At 37.8% G+C, this 25,629-nt stretch overlaps 1 protein-coding gene across 1 annotated transcript in view; it reads left to right on the plus strand.

The window, feature by feature from the left end:
- LOC139736510 (carnitine O-palmitoyltransferase 1, liver isoform-like) overlaps positions 1–11,120 on the plus strand; it is a 37,981-nt gene extending 26,861 nt beyond the window's left edge. The window contains exons 12-17 of the mRNA XM_071647260.1: positions 565–718; positions 5,314–5,385; positions 6,035–6,198; positions 7,004–7,160; positions 9,371–9,487; positions 10,375–11,120. Coding sequence (XP_071503361.1) covers positions 565–718; positions 5,314–5,385; positions 6,035–6,198; positions 7,004–7,160; positions 9,371–9,487; positions 10,375–10,560 — 850 coding nt within the window. The 3' untranslated portion in view covers positions 10,561–11,120. The remainder of the gene's footprint in view (positions 1–564; positions 719–5,313; positions 5,386–6,034; positions 6,199–7,003; positions 7,161–9,370; positions 9,488–10,374) is intronic.
- Positions 11,121–25,629: the final 14,509 nt, after the last annotated feature.

Below are 25,629 nucleotides of genomic sequence, written 5' to 3' on the forward strand. Positions count from 1 at the left end.
TACTTCGGCTAGGTCAAGGCTGTATTTCAGCTGGGAATGTTTATTGGTAATATTATCAGATAAAAGGAATAGAAGTTAATCAGCAGTTAGATGTCTGGTATTACTGGGATGAAAGGTCAAAGATTAGTGCCAAAGGTCAATGACAAAGGTCACAAAAGTGAAGGTGAAATATAATTTCATGAACATAGATTCTACTCTGTATGTGTCCAATAGTATTATGGTAGTTGGTTTAATGGATAGAAATAGATTGGAAAGTATTTCTGCAGTGCAGAGAGGGTTTAGGGTCCATCCTCGATGTGTGGTCAAGATTAAATTTCAATTTCCAGTGTTCTTGTGGCAGACAAAGTGATTGTGTGAGAAGCACAAACATCCCAGTTCTGAATTGCTCTAGTTTTCATGTATTGTGCCAGGCGTTACAAAAAAAATATTCCCCCACATGCCCAATAAAGGGGCTTGTCCACAATAAAATTTTACATTGAAAGACGGGTGATAAGGAAATGCTACTCTTCATGCCAGAACCCCCTACATAATATTTCTGTCATTTCATCGTCAATGGTTTGTCAGGCACTTGGACCTCAGCCTGTACACTAAAGATGGTCATTGTGCCCCGCCCCGCTCGAGGGAGAGTCTGACCGGGCGTCAGCCACAGCCGTTGGTCTGGGAGGTCATTGACCCTCTATACAAGACACTCATTGATGCCAGAGACATACACCTCAAGGTATTTGTTTATGTGTGCTGAATGTTGTTTCAGTATGATACATTTGTTTGTGTTGGTTGGATTATAGTATACTTTATAAGATGTTATATATTTTTGTGTATGTTTGTTTTACAAAGACATATTTCATACATTTCATGTTATACATTGTTTATATCTGTTATATTTTATTTATTATATTTTATGCATTATATTATTTGCTTATGTAGACCCTGTTGTCTGTTGTCATACTTCATGTACAGCTGTATATTTTAGTAATTATGTATGTTTGTTTGACTCAGTGTAATTTATGTGTTGTTCATGTGTTTATGTGTGCTGAATTTTGTTTTATTATATGCATTCTACATTTGTTAGTGCCCATTTTATTTTGTTATGTTTCATCTGTTTTGATATATTTGTTTATGTTTGTGTGATTTTAGTGCATGAAAATTACAGTGGTTTTGCAGGATTTTGTAGTTATCTTATAGCTTACAGATGGATAACTGTTGAAAGTTAAGGTCCCATAATCTAATCTTCCAGTTTTATAATGTAACAAATATTGCTGCTTTGTGTTTTTCAAATGATTACTTGCAAATAAAAGAAATGATTAATGAGATCCGTAATTCTTTTCTTTGTAAATGAGTTCTTACGATGAAAAAGGTTACTTATCTTGATGTGAAGTTAACCTAAATTTTTTGTTTTGTAAGGATGCTTATACATTATGAATCGCATTTCTGATTTGTAAGATGCATTAAAGATAATAAAAAGTTTTGGTACCTCAAAATTTTCCTTGAATTTCCTTGTCTTAGTTTGTGTTTCAGGTTAAAGTACCTTTCATATAACTAACACTGTGAGACTTACTCGCCCCAAAGTGCTCTCATGTCTTAGTAATCATCAATTAGACCAGGCGTCCACTAGGGCGCGGACAAGACTCGGACAAGCCCCGGAATGCAAATTTGGTATTCCGCACTCCTTCGGGAACCTGTCCGCACGTTCCTGAACGTGTCCGCTCACTGTCCTAAACATGTCCGGGCGTTTCCGCACCTTCGGGAGAGAGAAAAATTTCCGCGTCCAAATTTTGATCGAGACCAAAATTTGGACGCGGAAATGAACTTCCTGACACCTTCGGCGACTTGTCCTGACGATGTCCTGAGGATGTCCCGCTTGTCCGGAACCCTTCCGCTCCTTCCGCATACGCTCCGGAAAGAAATCTGCGGTGTGGGGAAGCTTCCCGAATGAAAGCGGAAGACACCGGGAATGTTTTAGGACAGCGCGGAGCCGATGCGGATCTATATATGCAAGTGTCCGGAACCGATGCGGAAATTTTGTGATCCAGACACGAAAATGTCGACACTTTCCGCGAGCGTCATGCCAATGAAACGCAAAATGAGCAAGAAGGGAGGCGAGGCCCCCATGCAAATATCCCCATCACAGGTACACCTTTCGTCTAGTGATGAAGAACAGGTAAATCTAAGGAATTTCCGGTCCCAGAAGGCAAAGAAGAAGGTAGTAGAGACTGTGCCAAAAGTAACCAGAAAGAAATGAAATCAGCCCCCTAACTTCCTATAGTAAGTTTGTTTTGATTTGATCTTTTCAGAAATTATTTTTCATCTGAGTGACTTTCCTGGTTCCTATTACTTACTATAGTACATTTTCCTTTATGTTGTTTTCGTATTTTATTTGCAAACAAACTAGGTTGTCTATGTGACAGCCCAGCTGGAAAATCACAAAAGTAGGTGGAAGCTATACACTCAGAAAAAAAAGCATAGAATTTTTGGCTAAATGTTAATGTATTATATAAACATGAACAAGTTGTTATTCATACGTAAATGCTTTCTAATGATACAACATATTAGAACAAAAGACAAATTCATCACACTAAAAAGCATGAATCCAATTGCAAAGATATACCTTTACTCTCATTACAATGTAATATCTTTGAAGCCCAAAATAACAATGAAAGCTAAAGATGACGGAGGAAAATGAAGAATTTTCTGTCACTTCAAAATTCAGGTAAAATGAGAGAAAAAGCAATAAATCATGAACTCGAAAAAGTGTTAAATTTCTGTCTTTCTTTTGTTTTGTATTTTGCTGAGTGTATATATTTAAGTACACATTAAGCATCACAAATCATTTCAGAAATATTCTTTACCTGAATGATTTTCGTAGTTGTTGTTACCTTATAATTTTTCTTCTCTTTTTGTTTTAATTGCAAATAAACTCGATTGTCCAATTTGACAATCCAGCTGAACCCCCCCCCCAAAAGAAGTAAATTAAAGTAGGTTAAAAATATTTCCCCATTTTTACACTTCATTGACAATAGGCTAGTAAGCTTAAAGCATGAAAAAAAAATCTCGAACTTGAAAATGTTCAAAAGTGATCAAAATAAGAGAGGGTTAGAGATGCACAAGGGTAAAAGTCAGAGAAAGAAAGACAAATTTAATGATTAGAATCATTTTGGCAGGGAATAAAGAATATATATATAATAAGTAACAAAACTGAAACAAAGTTCATGCTGTATTCATCAACGGTTTATTTCTTGTGACGAAATAAACCGTTGGTGAATACAGCATGAACTTTGTTGCAGTTTTGTTACTTATCTTTTTATCTTGCCCACACGTGGACTACCTTATCAACATGATTATATATACATATATATATGTATATACATTAAATTTACATTTTTATGTATATTGCATATATATATGTATATATATATGAAGAGTTTGTTTGCAAAAACCGATAAGTCCATATTTGCCAAATGGAGATATTTGCGATTAAAGGTCAAGAAAAATGAAGAGAATAATAAGAAAATGTTTGCTTCTTTTGACCATAACTTCAAAAATGTGCCTTTGTATGAGGTGACCAATACATCATTCAAAAGGTATTATTTTGTACTTTATGACAGAGACAGTACTTCAAAATCTTCAAAAATGGACTTATCGATTTCTGCGAACAAACTCTTCATATATATATATATATATATATATATATATATATATATATGGTTCAAAAAGTTTGCGAATATCATCCATGTGACTGTAGGCAGAGAAAAAATTGTTCTCCCAGATGAGACAAATCAAAAAAAAAAAAAAAAAAAAAATGAGTCGTCAGCCGACATGCAGACAATCCTATTCTTCGACTTTTGGTGGTCACATTTATCAAATAATATTGACCAATCATATTAATATAATATCAGCCGCTACTGCGGAAGCACAACAAGGAGCATCAATGACGGCTAGCAGCCAAATGAGGAAAAGTCAAAGTCAGCGCCAAATTTATACCTTTCCATTTTCCTGGTATTGTCCGCAGTTTGTCCGCATGCCTAACTTGTGTTGTCCGGAAGGCATCCTGATTGTCCGCGTTCATTCCTGGTGTAATCCTAGATGTTTCCGCGCTGCCCGGCTACGATCAGCATATTCCGAGGTATTTCGCGCTCTTCCGGAGTGATTCCTAGGAATGTCCGCAGTCAGTCCGCGGACAGTCCGCGGACAGTCCGCGGACAGTCCTAGGAATGTCCTAGGACAAGCCGATTCACAAAGTTATTCCGCGTCTGTCGCGGACAGGATGCCGAAATAACAAAATTTGCTTCCGCAACCCTTCCGGGGGTTGTCCGCGCCCAAGTGGACGTCCGCCCTTAACTGCGACCAGCAGCCCCATATGCATAGCGACCAGCAGTCCCATACGCATAGCGTAATCGGGCTTCGCATTGTAGCATTCAGGATCATGACAGATTTAGTATCGCAGGATAAATGTCAACTTAAAATCCCAACAATTCTTCAATTTGAAGACTTACCAATTAAGGTGAAGTATTGAAAACAGGCTTCGGGCAATGTTTGGTTCTGCCTATAGTCCCTTTCTGTTCGAATCGATGACTGAATGTGACTCGGTCGAGAGGACCTTGGGAGAGCTACATACACTGAATACTACAGCCAGTGCATGCGAACACATCACATGCGCACAAATTTCAAATCCATCAACGGATAAGATGTTTGTGTGCGCATGCACCGGCCGTAGTAGTCAGTGTATGTAGCTCTCCCAAGGTCCTCTCGACCGAGTCACATTCAGTCATCAATTCGAAAAGAAAGGGACTATTGGCAGAACCAAACGTTGTTCGAAGGCTGTTTTCAATACTTCAAATTAATTGGTAAGTCTTCAAATCGAAGAAATTTTTGGATTTTAAGTTGACATTTACCGGCGATACTAATTCTGTCAGGATCCTGAATGCTACAATGCGAAGCCCCATTACGCTATGCATATGGGGCTGCTGGTCGCAGTTAGCTATGCGTACAATGGGCTGCGCGCTGCTGGTCGCAGTCAGTGGTTTCGTACAATATTTATCGACGCCGTACGGCGACGGCTCTGGTATGAAACCATTATTGCATGATTACTAAGACATGAGAGCACTTTGGGGCGAGTAATTCTCACAGACAACATACTTTAACGTGAAACACAAACCAAGACAAGGAAATTCAGGGAAACTTTTGAGGTACTAAAACTTTTTATTATCTTTAATTTCTACAGAATTATGTAGCACATTCAAGTGAAGCAGACCAAAATCTTACTTATCACTCACTTGGCAAAATTACGTTTTTTTCTCATTTTCTTCAAATGAACAGAAAGTGCCTGACCTTGATTTGATTGTCACTCATCACGACCATTATGGGAAGGGATTTATGAAGAAAGTCAAGGTAAGTTTGTGTTTTTAGCCCTAGTGTCCTTCAAACTAAGACAGACATCCATATGCTGCACCACATTAATAAGTTCAATGATTCTGACTGTGATAGTAATGTAAAAAATGTTGCTTTAAATGTTCATTATGTGTAATGAGTTTCATATTCTCTCTATAATAAAAAAAATGAAGTATTGCTGTAGTGATATTGATTATTAATCCCCTAGAAAAAGTATACCAGTAGATTTCTCAAGTAGTAAACATTAATATCAATTCCTCTTTTCCCACTGTATGTGGGAGTCTGTTGGGTCATGCGTCATGTTTTCAGGAGGACTAGAATCTTTTGGGAAACAAATAAAGTTATATATTTTCAATTTAAAAACATTTAAAATATAAAAATTTCTTGTGCTCATTTTGGAATGATTAGAGGATCTTCCATGTATCTTGAAAGTGGGAGTGTTTAAATTCATAGACAACTTTCTTTCCTGACATCAGGCATTAACTGCCACAGTGTGTGGAAAAATGGCCACACCCTCTGTCTTTATAGTGGTAGTCCATACTTCTTCTAGGAAAAGCTTGTAGATCTCCACCACAGAGCCTTCATTTTGTTGAATGGCTCATAAACCTGCCATAATGATATTTTTTTTAATGATATATAATCTTTCCAGCTAAGTCCCGACGGCTACATCCAGACGGCTCTCCAGCTGACCTACTACCGGGACTCGGGCGGCAAGTTTGCCCTGACGTACGAGTCCTGCGCCCTTCGCCTGTACCGTGAGGGGCGGACGGAGACTGTGAGGTCCTTCACCAAGGAGTGCAAAGACTTTGTCCTGTGAGTGCCAAGATCCAAGCCCCATCCCAAATAAACCTCTCTTTTTGTGTGTGTGTGTGTGTGGTTTAGAAGATTAAGAAGTATTCTTGATTGCAACATGCCCCCCCCCCAAAAAAAAAAAGTTAGGGTCACTGCTGGCACATGATATACTGAGTGAAAACGATGGTAAAGTGACAGGTGTTGTGCTTAGTAGTTAATCGATTCCCATATTATCATGTAAGTTTTTATTTTTTTCAATACTAACAAATGAAGGAAGAATGCATTGCAGTATTAGTGCAGTGGTTTTATAAGAAGTACACCAAAACCGTACTTATACACATACTTTTTAGCAATTGTTGCAGTCTTGTCAGTGTTTGAGAAATAAAACATTGCCTCACTACAGTTTTTGAATATCTCTTGATCTTCAATGATAAAGGATTTGTTCACTTTCTGCCAAATTCTGCATGATGTGAGAATTTCAGGTTAATTCTTTGACTTGAAGATGTGTGGTTATACAATGCAAAATGACCCCTCCCCCCCCAAAAAAAAAACAACAACAACAACAACAACAATAACAACCAATATTAGGATGAGTGATTTTGAATATGATCAAATACAGCCATGGAAGATGCTTCTAAGTGGGCAGAGCCTTTATATGATGCAACTTGCAGATATATTGCACACTCTAAGGAATTATGAATTATGAAAAAAGGGTAAAACATCTGTATTGATTATATGAGTGTGAATGATCCCTCCCCCCTCCCCCCACCAAAAATAAGATTATCAGAATGAAGATGAATGATTTTCATTTGTTTTTTTACTAAAGGGCAATGGAGGATGGTTCTGTGAGTAAAGAGGAAAAGATTCGGCTGCTACAACGCACCATCAACAATCACCAGGCGATGTTCCGTGACTGCACCAACGGCCGCGGGGTGGACAGACACCTGTTTGCGCTCTATGTGGCCTGTAAAGGCTCCAACCTGGTGAGTTCAGGGGGGTGTTTCATCAATTTAGTCAGCGCTGACAAGTTGTCAGTCTCTGATAATTTCAGCAAAATCCTTGGTTGTGATTGGCTGAGATGCTCTGGTCGCTGACAGTCACTATGGTAATTGTCAGAGACTGACAACTCGTCAGTGCTGACAACTTTCATGAAACGGTACCCAGGGCGCCGTTTCATAAAACTTGTTATCAATAGCAAATTACAATAGCTGTTATAAGCTACTGAAATCCTAGCATCTGATTGGCTGAGAACAAATTTGTTGTAGAAATGTGGCTAGTTGTTACTGATAACAAGTTTTATGAAACGGGACCCAGGTTTCTTCATGACATATTTTTTTCACTTTGATATAGCCAGATACAGCAACAACAACAAAAAGAAAAAAAAGTGAAATCTGTAATTTGAATTTGTCCTTTCTAGGTTTTTAATATAGCAGAGTACGAGCCATCATGAAGGACAGTGTTTACATGTGAGATAGATAGTATTACAGGCATCTTGTTTCCTTAAGCCAGGGCTCGACACTAACTTTATTTTTCGGTGGCCCGATGGGGCCACCAAAATCATCAATTTCAAATTTTTGGTGGCCCGAGAGAAAAATTTGGTGGCCCGAAAAAAAAAAACATTGATAAAAGTCCATTTTTTTTTTTTATAAGTCGCACACTCACTGCATGCATTTATGCATTTCCGGCGCAAAAAGTTACGAATTTATTGACACACTTTTCAAAAAATTTTGGTGGCCCGAGGTGGGCCACCAAATTTGCCCTTTTCTGAAATTTGGTGGCCCGACTTTCATTTTTGGTGGCCCCGGGCCACCGGGCCACCGTTAGTGTCGAGCCCTGCTTAAGCAATAACCTGGGGTAGTATTCTGAACACCGTTTTATTTCTGTTGTAACTTGTAAGTCTGTGAGTTACAACACCGCTTAAACAGTTGTAAATCGGTATTCTGAAAACTGTTTTAACGGTGTTGTAAGTCATTTTTTTTTTTTTTTTTTTTACAGGCTTCTCCATCAGACAGATGGGAAATTATCACGCTTATCGTGTTTTGCTAACTATTCATTGTTTCTTAACGGCACTCAAGGCATTCAGAAGATTGATTGACGTCTTCATGTTTTGGAAAATATCCAATGTCCGCTGTTTGAAATTTCACGTAAAACAAGCGCTTATTAGATACTTTTTGAAACATCCAAAGGTACTGAAAGTGAATTCGTGTTGGTGAAGATAGTGAAATCATGTAAAAACTGTTAAATTATTTTGAAAGATGAATAATCGTAAACAGTTTCATAACTAGAGTTAAATGACTTTCACTTGTTATATTGTATATAAAAAATTGAGGATAATCCAGAGGAAACTTTCTAAAAGAAGGTCTTTTGCATGGTGAAGGAAAGTTTGCATATAAGTGTGTTTTAGTGCTTATATTAAGACAAAACTGCCAGCGGTGCCTGTAACCTTTCTGTAGGCATCCATGTGTTTGTGTTTTTACTTATGTGCATACATGCTACGCGTGTACACTTGCAAGTTTACTGTTACCAAATATTTTATTGTAGAATGAGTTTACATTTTGTCAAACTGCTTTTAGCTTTTGCCATTTTGTACATACATTGTGTTTATATTGTGTTTATTGTTGCTTGTTTTGAGCTCACATACCACAATATTGAGTAAATAACTCACACTATCTAATAGAAGTTAAAACGAAAGTCACAACAGAGTTAAAACATCTTCCTCCCTGTTTTATCTCAGAAGCATAAGTTTCCACGTGGTGAGAGTTAGAACAGAAGATAAAACAGTTTTCAGAATACCGTTTAATCTAATGGGTGCAAAGGTTTGCGCACAAAGTTACGTGCATGTGCATACCTCAAGACAATGGTGTGCGCAGGCAAGGAGAGCGCGAGATAAAACGCAAGTTACAACAGAAGTTACAACAGAGATAAAACGGAGTTCAGAATACCGATTTGTTATGACAGACTTACAACAACGATAAAACAGTCTCAGAATACCACCCCTGAAAGATATGGTAATTTCCTGTAGAGTTAGAGAGTTAACTGCTTGTGTTGATCAATTCTCTTAGGATTCTATTTTCTGTGACAATACCATGTGTGTAATGATCTCATATTCTCAAATCCCTTACATACTGCCTGTCATCTCTGCACATTAATGATTACCCAGTGTATTCCCCCCCCCCCACCCCCATCATTGCAGGAAAGTGAATTCCTGAAGACCGCCCTCTCGTTGCCATGGACACTGTCGACGAGTCAGACCCCACAGAGCCAGATGCTGGGCAGAGTGAATGTCAATGAGCCCGGCTACAAGGACAAGGTTAGAAAGTCTCCTTCTCTGAGTGCGGTTTTTGTTCTGATGAAAGCAGCCCGATTTATTTGCCTCTATCTCCTAGGGTGCAAAAGGAACTGCATTAAGCTGGCTGTCCATCCGTTGGGCCATCTGTCCCAGATATTGTTATCACTCCAACAAATTTTTCTTGGTGCCTGGTCCAGCCCAGGGATGTTACATGTACTTGCGGCGTAGATGTGTTGATTTTATTTGGGGCAAAATCCCTCAAAAGGTCAAAGGTGGTAATATAGTCTTGGAAGAAGGTTAAATGAAGATGAGCAATTTGCATGACATGGTAGTGTAAAAGGTCATGGTCAAAGGTCACTGTACTTTTGAAAAAAAAAAATCACATTGTAAGCTTTCATAATTGTGTAAAAGTTTGTCAATGAGTGACATTTTAAAGACCTGTGTCAATGATTAAAGTTATATCCAAAAATGTATACAGTTTCTGCTGGTGCTGACACATATAATATGACTGTTTATTTGGCAGTGATATAGGAAGTATGATAACAACTCTTTGAGCTTGTTCTTTAACTTGACCCATGTCAGTATGTGAGGGTTTCATGGTCAAGATGATATGCTCAAATAACTCCCTGACTCTAACGTCGTTTGAGGATATTTTCCCAAATCAACTACAGATCATTTACAGTAATTTAAAACAATGTCAGTGAAGAAAAAAACAAAAACAAGAAATTTGAGAATACAAAGCAAAGTATGTGGTATAAATGGCTTTTCCCCCCTACCTGCATGCTGAATTCAGCTGTGTACTCACTCAAAGCACTGCTCACTCAATGCACTTGCTGCCCCCAGTGACATGTGTTGTTGCGCCTGCATGAAGTAACTTTTCAAGCTCTTCCCATTTTCTCCGTCGACAGTCGTGTCCAGGCGGCGGCTTCGCACCCGTCTCCGACTCTGGCTACGGCGTGGCTTACATGATCCCCGAGGAGACACGCATCTACTTCCACGTCTCCTCCAAGCACTCCTGCCCGAATACCAACTCCCAGCGCTTCATGGACCACCTCTACAAGAGCCTGGATGACATGAGGGCGCTCTTTGAGTGAGGGACCGCCCTAAATCCCCCTACTCTTCTATCCCTTTCCCCTCCCTGGGCATGGCATGCTGTGCAAATTGGCCGCCACTCCTGTGACCGGTTGTGAAATTTGCAGAAAGGGGATGTGTTCAAAGTGAGCAATTCATCTGTTCAGAAAGATACGGGTGTTAATGGCATATGGTTGGTCGTGCCATAACGGCCTTATATCTTTCTTGACCGACAAATTAACCAGTAGCATCGGAGATATGGCTGTCTCCCGTAGATCTGGTACATGCCATACCGGTATTCAGTTCAACTCAACAGTAGGTCACTGATGGAGATATATGTGATGTTCAGTGGCCTTGTAAATGTATCTAAATGTAGTGTGGATGGGCAAGGGGACTTTTTCTTATGTTTTCTGAAATGCGTGAATTGAAAGGAACAAGGGAAAGTGAAGTACAATAAATTTAGATATGCATGTCATTCCTTTTTATACTCAACTGTGATGCAATCAAAACATACCTTTGATGTTTTTCTATCCAGCCACCATTTCATTTATTCCACTGTAAAGAACAGAATTTTCTGCAGGTTTCCACGTACAGCTCTTTCGCAAATAGAATCTAGAGCTCATAGTTGTTGCCTGTCTCTGTTGAAGTCATGAAGAGTTGAGCAGAATTTTCATTGAATTAATTTGAAATATTTGAAATTTTGAGAAGTCCATGATTCTCTTATTTTGAGATCAGATTTGGATGAAACTTCTGATTTTGTTTGATTTTATTCTGTCTATTAAAAAATCATCTTGTGCATGGTGTGGAATATTGAATTATACTTCAAGACGACATGCCTTCTCAAACGTCTCTCTTGGCTTAAAGGTCAATGTGCATTTCTAGGCCAGTAAAGTTACAGTTAGTTCTTGTCTGGTGCATTGTAATGTGTTGGATTATTCATAACCAGTTTAATACTGTAGTGTCTGTATAGAACTGCAGACTTTGAGGAATCCTGCAAAATATTGGCTTTGGGCTATAGAAAGGAAATGAAAATATGCAAAGAAATTGATATTTTTTCGAAAAATTTGCACACCTTACCTCCTGTTATTTCCATGGTATATAGAGTACCAAAATGCTGATGTCACAGTCTTTTTGCATATAACTTGGGTTTGAACCAGGTGCGAGCATGGTTAGCAACAATAGTGTTTACAGATGTTTGGGCAAGGCGATGTTGTTTAGAGCCAGTTTCCGTAGCGATAAATGGCTGTGACATTACACGTTGGCACTCATATGAATTTTGTAACTGAAGTGAGGCAGATTGTGTATTAGAGGAAAACTTAATATGTGAAAGATTTAAAGCAGGAGCTGTTTTGCTCTGTGGGCATAACCACATTACCACAGACTATCCATTCCAAGGTCACTGATTCAATTCCCCTCCCTGGCAGCAGTTGTGCCTCAAAGCAAGGCACATTATCCTCATTGCCTAAGGGCTTTGTACACTTGTAAATTTTTGCTTAGTCCCGTACCAACGGTGGGGCTAAGGGGGGGGGGGGCCTTAGCCCCACCGTTGGTACGGGACTATCCTTAGCCCACTTTCTGTTTACACTTGTTTTTGCCAAAGTGGGCTAGCCCCACCGATAGTCCGGTACTATCTGGCCCTGCAAAATAGCAGGGTTAGCACCGCAATTGCGGTGCCAAGCAAGTGAGTGTAAACAGAACGAAAAAATAATCCGGGGCTAAGCGACGGAGACGAAGTCCGACCCCCACTGACCAATCAGAAACGAGGTAATCAAGAGCTGCCGGTGCGTGCGTGTACATGTACAGTGCACAGCGTAATCATGAATATTCATGTGGTTTGGAAAGTCCGGGGCTAAGAAATACGAGTGTAAAAAGGTTAGTTTTCTCCTTAGCCCCGGACAAGAGATAGTACGGGACTAATTGGCCAGTGTAAAAAGCTGAAAAAATTGGTACGGGACTAACGATAGTCCTGGATCAGAGAAAGTCCGGGGTTAAGAAACACAAGTGTAAAAAGGGCTCTAGTAGACTTTAGGCCGTCCAGTTCCTGTAGTTGTTTGCTTCCTTTGTAGTCACATAAAACAGATCAATTCAAATATACAATTTTGATACAGGAAAATCAATATTTTGCGATTTTCTCAAAGTTCTGAAGTGACAGATCACATGTGGTGGTCGGTCGTTGAATGAATCCAACAAAGCATAGCAGTCTGAAGCTGTAAGCATGCACTGCAAACATTGAAAACTGCAATGAGCTTAGCATTGGTTGTTTGTGTCAAGCAAGAGAATCAGAAGTTGATCATGTTGGAAACAAGATTTTTTATTTTTTTTTCAAAAATATTGAAATCTATCTTAACGCTCTGATCATGTGAGAAATATGATATTTGTAGAAGATATTTACCAGGTAAGAATTGACATCAATATGAAGGAATGTTGCTAGTGTTGTATAATTGTAACTATCAACGAGCGGGTATGTGAGTATTATCTTGACCATTAACCACAAAGATACCAAAAAGGACAGGAACTGCTTACATAAGAAAGAGAAAAACAAGTCAAATCTTCCTTCCTCAAAATTCTTGTGTTTGATATATCATCTTGAAATGAACTCTTGTACAAAGGACATAGAATTTGTTTTTTTATGCTGATCATTAGGAAAAATTTTCAAAGGACATTTTTTAATCTTTGGTACGTGATACCGGGAGAATCCACTGTTCAAGATCTTGTCCAGATTTCTAATTTTTGGGTGATTTTATGGTGACTGTTCACTTCATTTTAGTGTGTGAGGCTTTTTTTTTCAATATGTAGATCATATTTGATATGCATACCATTGTCTTTCAGGGTTGAAATTTTCCAAATTTGGAGGTTTATGTAGGTCTCATTTTTGTCATATTTTTTTTAAAATTATGTAATATGATATTTTCATCAAATAACAGGGTATTGAACTGTATTATTAAAAAAGAATTAGTGATATATTATTAACATGTTTTTTAAAATTTTTTATACAGATTATGTCCCAGATTGGGGAAAAACAGAAGAGATGTTGAAATGGAGATTTTGTCATTTTTATTCCAGTAGTTGTCTTATATGTAAATCATCATTCATTCCCTTTCTTGTTACAAATCATGTTGAATCAAGCTGGTAAGATAGATAGCTGTGGCCTTCTTTGTACCATTACTTATATTTCTAGCTGTTACTACCATGTATTTGCAATATGGTGTAGTTCATTATGCTGTATTTCATGCTCCTTTCTCTTTTTGTTTTTGTGTTTGTGGGGTGTCATAGTGAAATGCGTGTTATCTTGAAATATAGTGTATATTAGTAACTACTGCAGACAGTCCCCACTTTTACTCAAATGGTATAGTTATATCCATATCTTCTTTTTGTACCTTTTGTTTGTTTTTTATGTGATTTGGGGATATACAAAAAAAAACAAAAGGCTATTATATTTAGAGAAGGAAATACATATGACAATACCTACCTCATTTCTGATCGCAAGAGATAGTGAACAGAAGAAATCTGCAAACTCAGAAGCAGAAGGGCATTCAAGCTTTAATAAAGACTTGGGGATTTTACACCTTTCTGACTCTCAGCCTATGATATACAAACTCTGTGACAAGCAGGATGTACAGTTCTCCCACCGATGCCATAAGTGGTAACAAAATCTGGAAATATATATTTTACACGGCAATATGTATTTTGGTATGTTTTTATCTGTAAAACAGTGATTAAAAGCTTTGCTCATCACACATATCTGTCCAGCACTCTAAGTTGCTGCTTAGAGTACTTTCTTCTACCAAAGCCAAGTCAATGGATGCATATCACGTCTACCAGCTGCACTCATGTGCAACATCTCCACTCCATTTTGTGGAGAGCACACCTCCTTGAGAACAAAGAATATTTGGACGTCCTCCTGGGTCTGCATGTGGGCCTTAATGTTGAGTGACCTTAAGGAATTATATCATGCTGATGGACAAGGCACTTTTTTTTTTGCCAGGGATTGTACCTACAACTGTTTTCAGAACACATTTAGTACAAGTGTCAGTGGATCGTTGAAGTTAAAGTAGTATTATCAATAACAAAATTATGATAAAAGAAAGAGTGAATGAGTGTCTACTCAATTGTACCATTTCTGTATATGCTACCTTGTATAAAGTTGTGTAGCTATTGTTCTAAAATTCTTCATGATGTTTGAGTAGTGTTCCTCTTGTATCTATTTACAATGTATTTTTTTTAAAGTTCAATTTGTTCCTGAATAGGGCATGGTTGGCTGCCTTATTTGTTATAAATAGTTCGCTTACATATATGTATGTCACTTGCTATTTTTACTTTTTAACTGTACAGTGTTTGTCTGTGAATATGTTTTTTTGAACTTGGCATATGGGCCATGCCACAATTGAACGCAGTATCTCTTTTACTCGTCACTTGTCCTTTTCTCCTTGTTATGTACAAGTTGTTACATAAAAATGAAGATCTGCACAATTACAACTGTGCTGTTGAGTGTTAAAATGTTCAACAAAATATGATTTCTGTTCACAATCATCTCACATGTTACGTACGTAAACATGGTGTTAAAAGTTGTTAGCAATCTTGACTTTTGACCAAAAATGCAACTGATGGAAGGTAAAGCTGGTGTCACATGGTTGCAAGTATTCACGAAGTGCAAGCAAAGGAAATATTTATGATATTTTTAGTGAGAATGGGCATATGACGATGATCTGTTCTGATGTCCCACTACCTCGCACTGTGCAATCTGTCAAGGGAGCAAAATGGTGATATACGCATCTATAATGCATGCGTGCAAACACACTGCTATAACTTCTGACCATCCGAGCATTGAGAATTCAGGGTTTCTGGGATGAACACCGAACTAGGGCTTTCTATAGCTCAGTCGTTGGAGCACTGGGCTAGCAATCCGGAGGTCTCCGGTTCAAATCCCGATGGTATATCCCATTTTCTTTGCTCATTTTTCCACCAACATGAATTAAGTTACATCTCTGATGCTGAATGCCATTTTTGCATTACATTTTAGTAGTGACTGGTATTTATTTCATTCTGGCATGAATTCCATGGTTACCACTAGCTCCTGAGACTTCAAAGCATGTTGCAAGCCGTGGCATTTCATGACCGGAGGCTGTTTGGATGTTGTCCTCTGTTTGGCAGTGGATGTATTCAAATAGCGATTGAAAATGGCTCAAGTAAAATCGGCCCGTCATAAAGTCTGCAAGAATCAGTCGCGGCAGTTGTCGCATGCTGTAGAACCAAACGATCGATGTGTCAGCGGCTAATTGCAAATGAGTATTTTGCTGCTCCCATGGAAGACTGCACTTCTCATAGATATAATAAATATATTTTATTTATTAGACGTGGTTCAAATGGAAGGCGGTGACAACATGTGCATTGTATTGCCGTTCTTGCTATTGAATCTCGTAGTCGTGGATTTGTACATGTATGTGTCTGTATCAAATCAAAGAAATATCGTCATCACTATTGAAATATAAGTGTGAGTATACTCAACAAGATGTTTTGGTGTAGTATAGGGAGATGAAGGTTTATCACTTATAGCATCTCAATTTATGAAGACTTTTTTTCGAGAGAGCAATGTCAACTGAAAGTAAAAGTTGTGTTTTAGGTGGCAAAGTGGAGCTAGAAGTCTCTATACCGAAGACTATTTATGATGCTTTGTTGTCTCAAACACTCCTCGTGATACTTGGCACTAATACAAAATGTATATCTTTCAAGGCCCACTCTTGGAAACAATGCCTTTTTAGATTCTTTACGTCAAACAGTGCTGGTAGTTAGAAGGGTATCGCCTCATTTCCTTCTTCATTTTGTCTCATTTCATGTTTTTGCTTTGAATTAAGCACAAGCCGAAGGGAAAAAGAGTACAAGATTATTTCAAACGATTTCTCAGTTTTGATAACTGATAGTTTTGTGCTCTGACCTGGAAGCATTTGAAAGCAAAGTTTTGTACTCACGTGAGCTTGCATGACGTTACAGCTGAAAGTGTGAAACAGTTACGACAGATCCACCGTAGGTTTGTGATAGAATTTTGGAAAAGTTTTTGCATATTAATCATTATCGGCATCTTACAAAATTCAAATTCCTACTTGTGAGTGTCTTTAGGGAGCCTTGTAATGACAAAAGTGCATTCAATTTGTATTTTTCTAGCATGTCTGTATTTTTTTCTATTTCTAATGTTCAAAGCAGTGTCATCTTGCATGATAAACACCTTTTGTGGCCTGTGACATTTTTATCATCAGAATATTTGTTTTGATTTCTGATAAGAAGGAGATTTTGTGTGTGATTTCATCTCGTTCTTCTCTCTATTCAGTGGTGCATAGCTTTTGTGTAGAGCACATGTCATATGTTCATTCCTGTAATGAATATCACATTGGTACCTCCATTTGATAATGATAATGTACTCTGTGATTATTGTGAAGTGCAGATATACTCGTTAGTAGACATGAGTAAATCTTTCTCTATTTCATCCGTAGGTCTAATGCAGTTTATGATAAACCAAATTTAGACAAAGGATTTTATACATATATCAGCATGTTTTCTTCTTCTTGCTGGACCCAAGTATTTCAAACAAAGTAACAGGAGGACTCAAGGTTTTGTGCGGGTCTGTTGCAATGTTTAACATCACATCCAAAGACTGCTTGCTCTTTGTTGTTATGATAGGGATATCACAAACTGCTCAGGAATGTTCTCTTTGCAAAGAAAAAAAAAATCCAAAGATGTTTTTCTACACAATCTGTAATGAGCCAGATTCTACTGTCAACAGTTTCACCGTATTCAATCATTTGGCGATGATGATGATAATGATGATAACATTGATAATGATCATACTAATGATAGCAGTGGCAGTTTTTTTTTATAGATGATTATGATAATGATAATGATCATCAATTGCCTCCCCCACCATTTTATGTTAGCTTTTGTGTCGTTTTACTATCATTTCAAGGCTAAGTCAATACATATTTTTGTATGTCTTTAGATGGTAACTCGTTGAAGAGACCCAGAATTCACTCCACCTGAAAATGATTGAACCAGAAAATGCTTGATGGAACATGAATTTTTCCCCTCACTGTGAGGTTTGACCTGATTTTTCATGTAAGAGATTTTACGGAGCTGCTACAATGTACTCTGAGAGCTGAAAAAAAAAAATGTATGGAAAGACAGGAATTAACATGATTTGATTGTAATTAAAAAAAAAGAAAGAAGAAGAAGAAGCAATTTGTCATGCAACTTTGGCCTGTCATGCAGTGAAGTCACACAGTACATGTATGTGACTGTTGAGCCGTCATCACTGTCATGGCTACCATCAAAGAGACTACTGTCATTACTATTATAAAATCATCTTTGACGAGGACAAATGTCCCCACTTTGACACATCATCAAGTTGGTATCGGTTGCCGTCATTACACCAATGTCATGTGCATTTTCTGAAATGGATACTCTGTATTAAAATAATTGCTTCAGTGTTGCAAAAGATGTCATTCAAGCTGTCATTTGCACAGCAATTTATGCTTTTGCATTCTGTGGCTGCTTTCAGTTGATGCTTCGTTTCGCAACTTGTCTTGGCATTTGCAATTAACATTTTAAGTAGTTAATCAGGAAACCTTGGTTGTGTTTTAGTTACCTAATGTGTGTGTGTGTGTGTGTGTGTGTGTGTCTGTCTGTCTGTCTGTCCGTGTGTGTATGTGTAGGAATATTAAGTACTATATTTATGGTTTATAATAGTTTTTGCCTGCACAGCATGGCTCAAATTCTGTAATTTTCAAGAAAAATATTGATAAAACTTTTGTAGAGATATTATTGTGTTGTAGTTCATGTGAGTAGAGATTGATCATGATGGAATGTGATAATTTTTGTCATAACTTGTCATTTTAGAAAATGTAAGTATTCTTCAGTCGTATGCATGTTTGTGAATATCACTGTCATAATATCTATCATGAAAGTTTCAACAGTGGGCTTTATTAAAGGCAGTGATTATTGAAAGGGGGAAAAAACTGGTCCTTTTCCTTTTCATTGGTGTTTGTCTTGAATCATTGTAGGAACAGATGTGAAATCTCAGCCAGTTGGCTAATGATTGTATTTGCATAATGCATCTCCCCCCTGCTTATAAAGCTGTCTTACGTATTTACCACTTAAGTCGAGCTGGTAGATCCTGCTGTGCTATGACTGCCATGGGTTTTGTTTCGTTCTGTGGCAATGTACAATGTAACATGTAATGACTCAAGTTCTGAAACGTTTCCTCGTGTCCACATAAAACGTGCCCCACCCACACCCCCACAAACCCAAATGCTCCGAGACTAAACCCCTCCCTTCCCACAGTGCATTGCAAATCGGGGCTTCCCACTGCTGTAGTGCGTCTGTTACATTCCATCATGTATTGCATCACAAATTGATTTGGGTCCATGTACACCAGTTGGGATTTGTCGTTTATTACTGCCCTGAACGGCAGCAGCAAAACTTTTCAAGTCCCGGCACTGGTTGTATGTATTCATAATTGTAATATCTGAGGTCATACATGCATGCCTGTGCTTAAATAAAGAGAAGATATAGATGTCATAAAATTATTTTGTTTTCTTGTCTTTTTGTGAGTGTTTTTTAGGGATTCAATGCACAACTCCTGTACTTGAATGCTTATTGTGCCTTTAGCAGGTGCTGTTCGTTATTCCGAAGGTTCATTAATCCGAAACACACAAATTCCCCATACCTAGAGGTTCGTTAATCCGAAAATGAAAGAGGGTTCGATAATCCGAACATTTGTGGCGCTATTCCGAAGGTTCGTTATTCCGAAGATTTGTTAATCCAAAAATGAAATTCGGAAAAACGAACCTTCGGAATAACGAATCTTCGGACTGAAGAGCCTTCGGAATAATGAACCTTCCGAATAACGAGCTGTAACCCCTTTAGCATTGTGTGACTAGTTCTGTGTAAAAATACTGTATAAAAAATACTGCATGAAACACAAACAAGAAAAGGGGTCGTAACCTCGCCATGTGTACAAAGGATCCAATCCAATCCAATCCAATCCAATCCAATCCAATCCAATCCAATCCAAACCAATCCAATCCAAAGTCAACACCAAACTGCATTTTCCATTGGCACATGGTGCTAGTGTATTCAAAACATCTGCTTTCACTGTACACCGATTCAAATCTAGCCGATCCAGTCCAAAAAATCCCACCAAAATACTCTCGGTCACAGATTACAAGAAATTTACATATATTATGGCATTTCACACAGTTATTACAAACATCTCAAATATTCAGTGCTTCACAACATTTGCACAAACACGATGGAAAAATGAAAAAAGGCACTATTCATCTACCCACATTAAGCCATTCCCAGTTATAGTTCACCTTTTTCACACTGCTTTGTAAAATTAGTGTTGATCTTGTACGAGTTGCCCATATTCATGTCAAATACTGATGGCAAAGTGTCCAATGCCAGAATTCAACATCAAGTGGTCATTGAATTTATTGCATATAGAACTAGAATCCATTTTTATACTCCACTGGCTTACTACTACTGGATATGCAGTTTTCAGCGCCTTTTGTGGCTACATTTAGAGCTAGAACCGGTTTACTATGATCATTTCTCCACAGCTGTGTGTACCTTTTTAGTGAGTTAAGGTTGTTCAATGCTGCTACACAGCTGAATAGCCAACATGAGGATTGCCTTATGTAGCGGCAACTTAGGCACACCAGTCGGATTCTGGGTACTGAAAAAGATGGATTAAATCGCTTGTTACTTGGCCATTAGAGGGGAAAAATGTCCATAAATTGAAATATACATGTATATCAAGAAAATGGTCTAAGCAATTGGCACAAGATTGAATGTGTCCACACTGAATGTTTATGCACTCTCTGAATGAGAATCAATTACTGAAAATGAGTAATGTATTCCTACCATGGGTGTATGCAAGGGGGGGTCGGGAGGGTCGTACGACCCCCCCAAATTTTCAAGAGGTCCACTTTTTGTAAAAGACATTTTTTTAAGGGCTTTTTACTCTATATAGGCCTACAACAGGAAAAAAAAGTGACCAGGTGGTGTTCCAGCAAATTGTCAAAAACCTCGTAAATTTCGTAACTTAGTTTTAGTATGCCATAATTTACCTTATTTCTAAGCTGCACTGCCATGCCGAAAAAGTCACTTTTGTATGCACCAAATTGCCCCATTTTAAGATATAGAATTCAAAAACTCCCTACCGTGGAAGGGGGGACACCCCCCTCCCACACCCTCCCCCCGCTCGGTCGCTCCGCTCCCTCGCAAAGGTAAAGGTCCAAAAATTTTGGTTACGACCCCCCCAGAAAAAATCCTGGATACACCCCTGCCTACCCAAGTGTCTCCATTATTCCACATTTTTTCTTCCATACATTCCAAGTTGTTGTAACATTTCAGCATCGAAAACTCATTGTGAATCATAAATCTCCCAGTATGTGATGATGAATTTTTAAACTGTTGCTGCCAACATAATAATTATGGTAATTCTACATACTATATGAATATTTATTGTACCTGCCTTCGTGAAAGCTTGAGTTTGCCAATACGTCTTTTTCTTATATATGTCCCAACACACAAACTGACAGATCTTTCAAATATTTGAAATTGCTCTTTCTTTGAACTCTTGCATTTCACAATGCGAACCTTGCAAAAACAAACAAACAAACATACAAACAACAACAAAAAGGACGAAAGGTCCTATGTACCTTTTTAACTTTCTTAGAATGTATCGACACACACATTTCTCACAAACAGAAACAGATGGCACGGAAAAGACAAAAGCAAACTTATTATAATCATAACGTGTAAACACTATGTTTTAAACATGATCATGTGAAGACGTGTTGTATATAAACACAAATACCAAGCAGATGTTACGTGATATTGCATAAAGTTTTTGTATACCTCGCCCATCTGAGGTCCTCAAGATATATAATACACACTCTAGATTGTCTCACTAAAAAGGATAGACACAAAAACTGACGAGATAAAAATGACCAGACAACTCTAGATACAATATATGACACAATATACTGAACTATTTCATATTTCTAAGCATAGCCCTCATAAAAGCAGAGACTACGCAATTTCATACTCTACTAATACCACAGCAAAGGTGGAAAAATATGCCATTCATATCTGTAAATGTCATTTTCTTGGAATGACCTGTTTGTTACATCATCACGATTGAAATTGCTGCATCAATGATCTCTATAAAAAGTCGTCTTGGAACATCTTTTACGTTTGTGGCAATGCATATGTATCTGTGTGTGTATGTGTATGTGTTGGCAATGGATGGAATGTTGCATGAGGAATGCGGTCTCCATTGTTTTAACCTCATAAATGACCTCGTGCCCACATGATATTACCTCTCTGCTTGCTTTAGATGGTATTTCTCGTTGTCTGAGAATACTGATTTCCATCCACCAAAATCCTTGGTTTGTCTGGCATGCAAAGTCTTCAGTAGAGATGAACACACACTGAGGAATGCCCTCCAACCACATGAAAAACATAAACTTTTACCAATAAATCAAAATAGAATTTTGATCCAAGTATTTTGCTGTGTGGCAACAAGGTTAAGCAAGTGATTATGGGGGAAATCTGCAAACTTAATACAGAAGTGATGAAATTTTATAATATATTCATGCAGTTGGTGTACACGTTATTAATGGCAATGTGCAGTGCAGATTCTAACTTCTCCTATGTGACCAAATGTCCCCATGTCTACATCGTTCATCATTACTTATTTTCATAAATCTACAGAGATGAGCAAGCTCATATAATCCATGATCATACACCAAGGAGCAAGTATATGTCTGAAATGATTTCAGATAAAACAAAAATAAACCAATCTTTGGAATGTCTGAGCTAAACTCGCCTTGCATTCTATTCTTGGTACCGTATCAATATCTTTAAATTCCATTCACATTCTTCACAAAACTGTGTGGGGAAAAATGAGACTTCTATCCAACTAAATGTTGCCGTATATTATATTCCTGACCTGCTTTACATCCATTCAGTGGCCATTCATTCATAACTACAACATCAATCAAACAACACTATTACAACACAAAATTGTAATAATTCACTTACATAATATTGATTGGTGGCGATTAAAACTATGCAGGGGGGTGTTTCATAAAGCTGTTCGTAAAGTTACGAATGACTTACGAGCGACTGGTGATCAGTTCTTACTCTGAATTATGGAAATTCTGATAAGTATAACACATCAGAACTGATCACCAGTCGCTCGTAAGTTGTTCGTAACTTTACGAACAGCTTTATGAAACAGGGCCCAGGTTTGACACAAAACTCCACCCTCATTTTGCTTTTTAAAGCCTATATACATATTAAAACACTCATAAGTAGTAGCCGATAAAAACATTTTAAAAGCACCTTCAACATGTCATACAAATTTTAACAAAATGCATCGTCTGCATAACAAAATCCACTTGGGGTCTTTGGAATCAATGCAAAGCGCTGAAAGACACAGTGTGGTCTTTATTTAGCGAGCAAATTTTACTATGCCTCAAAGCTAAAAATGTACATTTCTCTCTCTCTCTCTATTGCAAGATTACACAGCAAGATTATACATCCTTTGAATATTACAAGGAATTGTACTTCACTGGGGAGTATACTGACATTGTGGAAATTGTGGATAAGTCTAAATCAAACCAAAGCATTTCTTGGAATGTTATGGGAATGCCCTGTGGTTAAAAAAACAAAGAAATAAACAAACAAACAACAAATTTTAAACCAGTGCATTTTAATCCTTTTCTGAACAAAGTGTCCATTCTGGTATGTCATATTCACTGAAGTGCAGCTAATCCAGGAATGTATTGCATAAGATGTGATACAATGTAGACAATGATATGTGTGCTTCAAAAATGCACATTCACTCTCAATTTGGCAGAAAACAGCCAGTCACAGAGATGCTGATGCTGCTGCTGCTGCTGATAATGATGATGATGATAATGATGATGATGATGATGATAATGATGATGATGATGATGATGATGATGATGATGATGATGATAATGATGATGATGATGATGATGATGATGATAATCACTGGATAGTTAATGGAGGTGACAATGACAACAAATTTATATTTTGGAAACGAAATGAACAAAATGGAGCATTCACATCACATTCTGTGAACATTACATCAAGAATATAATCAAAGAAATATTCATAATTGGGAAATTTCAATATGTCAGCAGACACAAAAATCATATAACCATTGCGACTGATGATGCTTATCATAATTTGAACAGTCAATGATGATGAAGGTGATGATGGTGGTGGTGATGGACTTAGAGAAGTCGCAACAATTAGAACAATGAAGAAACATTGAAGAGATGATGGTAATGGTGAACGCAAATACAAACACAAATCTAGAGAATGAGTTAAACAAACCTTCATAACATACCGTAACACATAAACATATCCACAGCAAAAGCATGATGTCATAATGCACTAAGATTACCACCTACTAGCCACAAACTTGTCCTTCAATCTTCCCTGCAAAGTGAAGACATGCTCCTATGTAACAGCAAGTTGGACTGCTGTGTGTCACGGAAATCTAACTGCGACATTTTCTGCCAATTTCGCAACCCCATGGCCCTATGACAAGACAGGAGAGATACACATAATTTGATAATGCCTCTTGTCAGCTGTGCAGCAAAACACCTACATTGCAAATGGTTGCTTTCTTTCAGCATCATTATTTCATGCACTTCAGTTTTAGCTAGAGTGTTAGAGCTAGAAAAGGAAGAGCTGTGCCTCTGTAATGGCAAGAGATGAACAGTAAGAACCGATGTTGTGACTCATGCAATCACCGTGCATGTGGTCCCACCTGATCATAATTCTGTCATGCCACTGTCATCCAGTCACAAACCTCAAGACAAAGATCCACTACGGACAACGTGACCGTATGATTGGGCAAGACTTCCTGAAATATCTCTTTATCTCAAGATTGGCATGTATTCTTCAGAACCAAATCCAGAGAGGTATGACCAACTTTGTGCTCCCAATGCATAGAGTGACTAAAACAGCCCTTTGCGATTTGCTGCTTATTACTACCTCAAGTTGTAGGTCTATGCATAAAAGGTATATGTATCTGTCTCAAAAACCAATGAGACTCCTATGATCTTCTAAAATGACAAAATATCAGCATAAGGTCAAAGATGACCTCTAGCATATCAATATTCACAACACTTTATTGCAGACTTACTGTCTAGCTCTGTCTTCTGCATTGAAGCATTGTTAGATGCATGAAGCAAATGCTTGGTGATAAAACTAAAATAAGAAATGTTAACATGATTGTCAATTGCAGTTGTGACTTGAAACAAAATCATCATCATTGACTAACAGTTGTAAGTTTGGTAATTTTTTTCTTCCCCCCAAGACAAAATAACCCTTGATTGCAATGCCTTCTTCACAGATATTTCAGAAGAATCCAAACTGAAACATTCCCAGCAACCAGCGAGGACACTTGCGGATACATACATTTCAGTGAGGTATATGCAGAAAGACTTTATAGATTAAAAACACACAAACAAAGAAACACAAAACAAACATAAAAAGATCTAGAAATGCAGAAACAAAAACGAAAACCATAACACAACAGAATGATACAAAACAAAACAGTTCATTTCCATCCATATGGCTCACTGTACGCACACTTCTTTTTCGAGGGATGAAATTTTTAAATAATCTCTTCCACTTTAGACTAAAGCTGTATCCTTACATGATCAAACCAATTAACATACTAGTATTAAAGCAAATCTAATGGATGCAGAGCAAATCATGAAAGCAGATGTACACACGTAGGGATGCAATCATGAGTATCACAAGAATCACTCCATTGATGCATTCCTTGACGCACTCCTTGGTATATTGGCAATGGAGTGTTTATGAGTTTTTGGTTGTTCGTTTTCTTTTTGGCAATGGCATTGAGTGAGATGTTACAGCAGTAAAAGCTACCCGTTGTACTAACTCAGTTTCAGAATGAAATCATAAAATCCTGTTGCATCTTTGCATCAAATAAAAGTGAAAGACACGCAGAAAGAGGAAGAGGAATT

Source organism: Diadema antillarum, unplaced genomic scaffold, assembly GCF_040938485.1.
Source record: "Diadema antillarum isolate AM-2024a unplaced genomic scaffold, OU_Dant_1.0 seq00000649_RagTag, whole genome shotgun sequence".
Classification (NCBI taxonomy): Eukaryota; Metazoa; Echinodermata; class Echinoidea; order Diadematoida; family Diadematidae; genus Diadema; species Diadema antillarum.